We start from the raw sequence: 7,755 nt of genomic DNA on the forward strand, positions 1-7,755 counted from the left end.
CGGAGGAGCGGCCCTGCGAGCTGACCTCATAGTCCCAGTCAGTGCAGGCTGGGGTGCACCCCAGGCTCCCACTGTAGGCCCCCCAGGTTCCACACCGGCTTTGCCTTGGTGGTGCAGAGGAGGCTGGAAGCTGACACCTGCTGGAGTCTGCTGGGAATGGTCTTTGGTTTAGATTTGAAACTTTCTGATCAGCTGGGGGAGAGAAGGTGGGGCTGTCGGCTTTTTTCATTAACCTTTGAACTGTCAGGTTAAGGGCAAGGATGTAATATCAGTGGTAACGTAAGTAAATAGAGTTTAGGACGGCACACGCCTCCCCGCCAGGCAGCTGTGCATGGCTGTGTGGCCAGTGCTCACCTGCCTTCTCCTGTCCTTTGCAAGCTGCTGCTGCTGCACTACAAGGCCAGCGCCGAGGTCCAGGACAACAACGGCAACACCCCCCTCCACCTGGCCTGCACCTATGGGCACGAAGACGTAAGTGTGCTCGCTGAGCCGGAGTGGCTGGCTTTTTGTTTGTTTTGTTTCTTTTTTTAAACAGGTATTTATTGGTGGCCTACGGGCTGCAGGGCAACGTGCCTAAATTGTACTGTGACTCCTGTGATACATACCTCACCCACGATTCTCCACCCATGAGAAAAATACCGCAGTGCTAGGAAACCCAAAGAGAATGTGCAAGGCTCCTATCAGAAATGGATGGAAGAGCAGGCTCAGCCTGACTGAGAACAATGGCTGTGTTTCAACATGAGAAGAGACCTCCTACTCCATTCTCTGCTCCTCCTCCTCCTGCAGGGGCAATGATCCTACCTCCCCTGTCTCCTGGGTCCTCCTCACCCTGGCATGATGCCAGCACCCCACCTGGGGGGCCCCTCCCATGATGCCAAGAATGGGCCCCCCTCCTCCTGGGATGAGGCCAGTAGGACCTGCTCCTGGAATGAAGCCACCCGTGGGAGGCCACATGCCCGTGATGCCGGGGCCCCCAGTGATGAGACTTCCCACCAGGCCCATGATGGTGCTTACCCGGCCAGGAATGACTCAGACAGACAGATAATGGTGGAGGGGAGGCCGCTTATGTCAGGTTTTTTTTTTTTTTAAAATTTTATTTATTCATTTATTTATTTTTAACTTGACCAGAGAGAGAGAGAGAGAGAGAGAGAGAGAGAGGGAAAGTGAGAAAGCAAGCCACCAGGTCTAAGACTCGAAACATGGTCGGCCATGTGGGAGTGTCCAGCGCCTAAACCACCATGCCACCTGCTGGTCCCTCTTATGTCAGTTTTATATTCACTTGTCCTACTTCCCCAGAGGTCATGGTGCTGTGATTCTGGGTGTTTTCTAACAGCATGACAAGGAAGACTTTCTCCCATTTACTATTAAACCAAATTAAAAATAAGAGTAGTTTTGGAGGAGAGAAGTGGGATAAAGTGCAGTTTTCATTTGTATTGTGAAATGTGAAAATAAAACCGTCAACTGTTTTAGTTTTAAAAAATGATTTAATTTTATTTATTATTATTATTTAATTTGCTATAGGGCACGTGTGCTCATCAGAGAGAGATGAGGGGGCAGGGAGAGAAAGAGAGCAAGAAAATGAGAAAGCAGTCAGTCAGGTCCGGGACTTGAACTGCAGTTGGCTACGTAGGAGTCCATCACCTTAACTACCATGCCACCTGCTGGTCCCACACACATTTCTTTAATTGCACGAGAACATATGCACTTGCTAGAGGCAGAGAGACAGAAGGAGAGAGGGAGAAAGCACCCTCCATGGGGCGTGGTCAGGCCACAGTCGCTTCTCCATTTCTACATCCCGTTGGGACTTGGGGCACATCTACATGTGTGCACACCGGCTGGTGCCCATGTGTTTTCCAGGTTGCCAGGGCCAGGATTCCAACTGTGGTAAGCTGTGTGGGTTCCAGCTCCCTTAGTAATAGACTTTGATGCTGGTCCTTTTTCTTTCTTTTTTTTTTTTCTTTTTAAATTAAAAATGAAAGTTAAATGTATTACAGATGCCATATTGAAATAACAGAGATCTAGAACTTAGTCGCTTATTGCCCTGTTCTGAAATGAAATAATTTTCATTCGTCGCTGCTATCATCTAAACTTGGTATGCATTCAGTTTTTCTATTTTCTATTTTTATAGTAGTATCGAGACATTCCATAATTTCTGTTTTCACTTACTGTTTTACTAAGTGTGCTATTTTTCTCTTCCCATTCTCCCTGGCCTTTCTGCCTCTAGCAATATACAGATAGATTTATCCACGGGGAGGGTTTAGATGGTCGATGTACGAAAGTGGGATTGTCCTCTATGTATTTTTATGTAACCTGCTTTCCCAACTACACACCACATCATGGAAACGCTCTGGGTCAGTCACTGCACATCTAACCCGTTCTTTCACAGCTGTGTGATGATCTTTGTGTTGTGTCAGAGTCCCCGTGGCCGCCGCAGGTAGAGTGATTAGGAGGACTTAGAGGACTGTGCAGCTAAGTTGTGCTCGCGGCTGTGGTTTATTACAGTAAAAGGACAGAGCAAAATCCACAGATGAAAGGCACATGAATGAAGTCTGGAGGAAACCAGGGGCAAGCTTCACACAGGCTACTGTCCCTGGAGTCACATAGCATGCGCTCAATTCCTCTATCCATGAGTTGTAACAACACTATAAAGTCTTGTGTCCAGGGAAGCATGTTGGTTTTGTGCTTTGGCTTTTGTTTTGTTATATTTTGTTTTATTTTTCTAGGTTTTTGCTATAGGGTGTGTGCACTCAGCAGAGAGAGACAGAGAGAGAGGAAAAGTGAGAAATCACCCCCAGGAGAGATGGCCACACCATAATCCCTTCTTCTCCATTCTCCTTTTGGGATTTCGGGCACACATGCACATGTGCCCAGCATATTTATTAGGCTGCCAGATCCAGGAATCGAAGTGCAGAGTTGGCCATGTGAGCTCCAAAGCCTTAACCACCACGCCACCTGGTGACCCACTCATTAAGATTCTTAGGAAAGCTAACCACACGTTGTGCTCTGCCCCACATGTACCAGATTCCCACGATTCCAGCACGAAGCAGGCCTTCAGCATGAACCCCGTCATTGGAACAGAGTTGAGGCCCAGCAAGCCACCTTATCATTTAGAGACCTGTGGATGCTTCTAGCAGCCCCGAGTCCAGGGAACATTGCAGGCCAAGGGACAGTCTGCGATAGTGGTCTCAGGCTTGCTGTGCCAACCATATTCTGTAGACATCATGGTTTTAGTTTGTCATTGCCTTTTTTTTTTTTCCAAGAGAGATTATGGCTATAAGGCACATGTACTCATTGGAGAGTCAAAGAGACAGAAAGGGAGAAATCACCCGCTGGGGGCATGGCCACACTACAATCCCTTCTCCTTCATTCTCCTGGGATTTTGGGCATGAATACACATGTGCCTGGTATGAGTTTTAAGCCACTGGGTCCAGGACTTGAACCACATTCAGTTACATGGGAGTCCAGCGATGTAACCATTATGCCCGCTGTTGGTCCCATAGTTTATAATTTCTTATTGATTGGCAGTTTCTTCTTTGTTTTTGGTTCTGTTTTTTTTTTTTTTTTAAACTACCAGAGGGCATGGATACTTGCCAGAGAAAGACAGAGACAGAGGAGAGGGAGAAAGCAACCCCTAGTGGGGTGTGGTCATGTTGTAATCCCTTCTCTTCCTCTTTTCAGTCCTATTGGGATTTTTGGTGGGTACCCACACATACCTTGAGTGTTTTTCAAGCTGCCAGGGCTGCAGTTTGAACTGCAGTTGGGATTTGAACTGCGATTGGCCATGTAGGATCCAACTTCCTTAACCATTACACTACAGAGCCAGTCTGGCCTTTGTGTTCTTGTGAAACAGCGCAGAGTCCTGATCAGGAAACGTGGAGCCCTCGCATCCTAGCTGTCTTTGCTGCACATTTGCCTGGTGAATGCTGCCTTGGTTGCACAGCGCATGGGCTGAGTCTCAGGAGAGCATGGATGGTGCCCAAGGCTTAGCGCCCTATTTTTGTTTTTTCTTTTCTTTTCTTTTTGGAGAGGTTTTTTTGCTATACAGCACGTGTGCTCGCCAGACAGAGACAGACAGAGAGACAGAAAGCGAGAAATCACCCCCCCAGGGGGTATGGCCACACTGCAATCCCTTCTCCTCCACTTTCCTCTCGGGATCTTGGGCACGCATGCACACGCGCCCAGCGTGAGTTTAAGCCACCGGGTTCGGGACTCCAACCCCGGTCGACTATGTGGGAGTCCAGCGACAGCCATTATGCTAACTGCTGGTCCCTTAGCACCCTATTTGATGGTCTTTCCCTTTCTTTCCAGTGTGTGAAGGCTTTGGTCTATTACGATGTGCAATCATGCAGGCTAGATATCGGCAACGAGAAAGGAGACACTCCCCTCCACATAGCTGCACGCTGGGGTTACCAGAGCATTATAGAGACGTTGCTGCAAAATGGAGCATCCACAGAGACCCAGAACCGACTGAAAGAAACGCCACTCCAGTGTGCATTAAATTCAAAGGTAGCTCTTGTTTATTTATATTTTTTGATTATTATTTTAACTTTTTTTTTTTTTTTTAATTTGACCAGAGAGGGAGAGAGAGAGAACGTGAGAAAGCAAGCTACCAAGTTCAAGACTCCAACTGTGGTCAGCCATGTGAGAGTCCAGTGCCTTTAACCACCATTCCACCTGCCAGCTCAAAGGTAGCTCTTTTCATCTCTGAGTAGCAAATCACTGTCTGTAGATTACATCTCGGTCTATTGCAGGACAAACTGCGTCTCTGCCTGCAGGCAGAACTTGGCCTGCACGAGTTCTGCTTCATCCAGGACCTCATCGTTAATGCATTTTATTGATTTATATTTTCGATTTTACTAGCAATTTTTCTTAGTGTGGTTCCAAAAGCTGCTTCCATTAGAGTTTGCTCTGGCCTCTGAGTCCTGTCGATGTGTCAGCAGACGGAGTGGGTGAAAATGGGACGTCCACTCGCAACAGGAAAAGTAGGGACGGGAAATGGAGAGTGGAAGCTGTAACTGTGGGGCTGCTTTTCTTTTCTGGCACTTCCTTTTCAGTTCCTAGAAATCATAGTCTTCGATTTCTTTGTGGGGCCAGCAGGTGGTGTGGTGGTTAAGGCACTGGACTCCTACATGGCTGACTGTAGTGTAAGTCCTGGACCCAGAGCTTTGGGTCTCATGCTGGGAATGTGTGTGTGCCCAGAATGCCAGAGGAGAATGGAGGTGTTTTGCTTTTGTTTTTATTTTTTTTAGTTTTTGCCGTAGGTCACCAGAGAGAGACAAGGGAAGTGAGAAATCACTCCCTGGGAATGATGGCCACGCGACAATCCCCTCTCCACTCTCCTCTTGGGATTTCGGGCATGCCTGCACGCATGCGCCTGGTAGAATGAAGTTCAGGCTACTGGGTCTGGGACTCAAACCACGAAGTCAGTCATGTGAGATCTAGCGCCTTAACCTCCACACCACCTGCTGGTCCTAGAAACTATGTTCTAACTCAGCCAGTTGTGAGCATCATTGGGTGTAGTTTCTTTGATAAATGTAGTTTCTTTCATAAACTCAACCCTTTCCCGGTAGTAATTTCTGGGACTGTGGTTTTGGCCATCTGTGGTGAGGGTGCTCCCCTCTTGTGAGTGGGCGGGGCTCAGGGTGGAGACCTGCTTTTTGTACCCTGGTCTCCCAGTAGCAGCTGAAGGGCTGCCTTTGGAGCGGCCGGGAAAGCACAGGGCTTCTTGTGGACGTCCAGGAGGTCAGCGATTTGTGGCTAATGTAAGGCATTCCATTTTAATCCCTAGGTACAATTGCCCCCTTTGTACAGCCCCAACTTCCCACATTCTGATTTTTTTTATTTTAAGGTTTTTGTCATAGGGTGTGTGAACTTGGTGGAGAGAGAGGGAGAGAGACAGTGAGAGGGAATGTCAGAAATCACCTCCCAGTGGAGATTACCGTGCCACAATCCCTTCTTCATTCTCCTCCTGGGATTTTGGCCACACACGCACACATGCCTGGCGTGATTTTCAAGTCACTAGATCCAGGACTTGACTGTGGTCAGCCATGGGGGAGCCCAGCACCTTAACCACTGTGCCACCTGCTGGCCCCACCACCTTTTGATGTTTTACTGGCTGCCTTCTACAATTCCCAACTCTCTTCTAAGGAGCTCTTTTGGTTTATTCACATCTTATTCTGCATTTAAAAATAATTATTTAATTTTATTATTATTATTATTTTAAAATTTACTATAGGGCATGTGTGCTCACCAGAGAGACAGAGAGAGAGGGAGAGAAAGTAAGAAAGCAAGCTGGGACTTGAACCGTTGTTCAGGCTATCTGGGAGTCTAGCCTCAACCACCAGGCCACCTACTGGCTCCTCACTGTACATTTTTTAAAAATATATTTGTTAGGGTCGACAGGTGGCGGCGTGGTTGTTAAAGGTGCTGGATTCCCACTTGGCTGACCATGGTTTGAGTCCTGGACCTGGTGGCTTGCTTTCTACTTTCCCTTTCCCTGTCTCTCTTTGGTCAAATTAGAAGAAATGATAATAACAAATGGAATAAGTAAATAAATAATTCTTTAAAAAAATATATATTTGTTTATTTCTTCTGTAAGAGAAGGATGCAGAGAGAGAGATTGGGGCACCCCTAACAGAGTCTTCATGCCACGATCTAACCCCAGCTTCTGCCAGCTAGGGTCATAGGCACACACCTGTTCCCTGGTGTGCACAGGGAGACCTTGGTATAAGAACCTACAACCTTCCCATGTGACCTCAGCATCGTGGAGTGCTGTGTCACTTCTGCGTCATTGTGGCTGGCCAGTTTTTTTCCTTTCTTTTTTTTTCCCAGAGGCTTTTGCTATAGGGCGTGTATGCTCGCCAGACGGAGAGAGAACAGAAAGAGAGGAATCGCTCCCCAGGGAGGATGGCCACGCCACAATCTCTTCTTCTCCTTTCTCCTCTCGGGATCTTAGGCATGCATGTACATGCACCTGGCATGAGTTTAAGCCACCGGGTTTGGGACTTGAACCACGGTCGACTACATGGGAGTCCAGCAACATAGCCATTACACTAACTGCTGGACCCCTGGCCGGTTTTTTTTAAAGGCCACTTTATTGAAGATTGATACACAAAACGTCACGTGTTTAACATGTACATCTCGAGCTTGAAGATACAATCATCAAGATGCGTGGCGTGATGACCCCTCACTGCAGTCTGTGTTATAAACATATCTGTCATGTCCAACAGTGTTCTTCCCCCACTTTATTAGTTATTATTAATATTTTTGTATGTGGTAAGAACACTTAGCATGAGATCTATGGTTGCATGATTTTGCACATTTCAAGACTCCCTGGCCCCCTGGTTCCTCCTGGAATTCCCCTGGTTCCTCCTGGAGGGTCCCCTGGTTCCAGGGGCCTCAGCTATGCTGCCAAATACTGCCAGGGTCTCAGGTTTGGGAGCAGCCAGAGCTGACTGTGCTGAGCATGGCTACCCTTGGCCAGGGACACTGTGACACCTCAGGAGAAAGGTTCTTTTGCCACCATCACTTCTACCAAAGGTCTTTCCAAAGGGGGGTCTGCAGAGGAAAAGAGAGGGCTGCCTTCTGCTCGGCTCTGGATTGCTCCTGCCTGAGACCTGTGGCTGCCAGTGTAAGGGTCCCCCTTGATGGCTGTGGACTAGCAGGCCTGAGTGGTGGGCCAGGGAGGCTGTGAGGCCCCTCTGGGCTTCCCTTGCTCTCTGTGTCTGTTGATTGGAGGCACCGACTCCTGATGGA

The 7,755-nt window shown here is 47.9% G+C and overlaps 1 protein-coding gene across 1 annotated transcript in view; it reads left to right on the forward strand.

The window, feature by feature from the left end:
- ANKRD27 (ankyrin repeat domain 27) overlaps positions 1-7,755 on the forward strand; it is a gene marked incomplete in the record, with an annotated part of 85,726 nt that overhangs the window by 52,407 nt on the left and 25,564 nt on the right. The window contains 2 exon segments of the mRNA XM_027768071.1: positions 379-471; positions 4,309-4,506. Of these exon segments, the coding sequence (XP_027623872.1) occupies positions 379-471; positions 4,309-4,506 (291 nt within the window).

This window comes from Tupaia chinensis, unplaced genomic scaffold (assembly GCF_000334495.1).
Source record: "Tupaia chinensis unplaced genomic scaffold, TupChi_1.0 Scaffold145396_1, whole genome shotgun sequence".
Classification (NCBI taxonomy): Eukaryota; Metazoa; Chordata; class Mammalia; order Scandentia; family Tupaiidae; genus Tupaia; species Tupaia belangeri.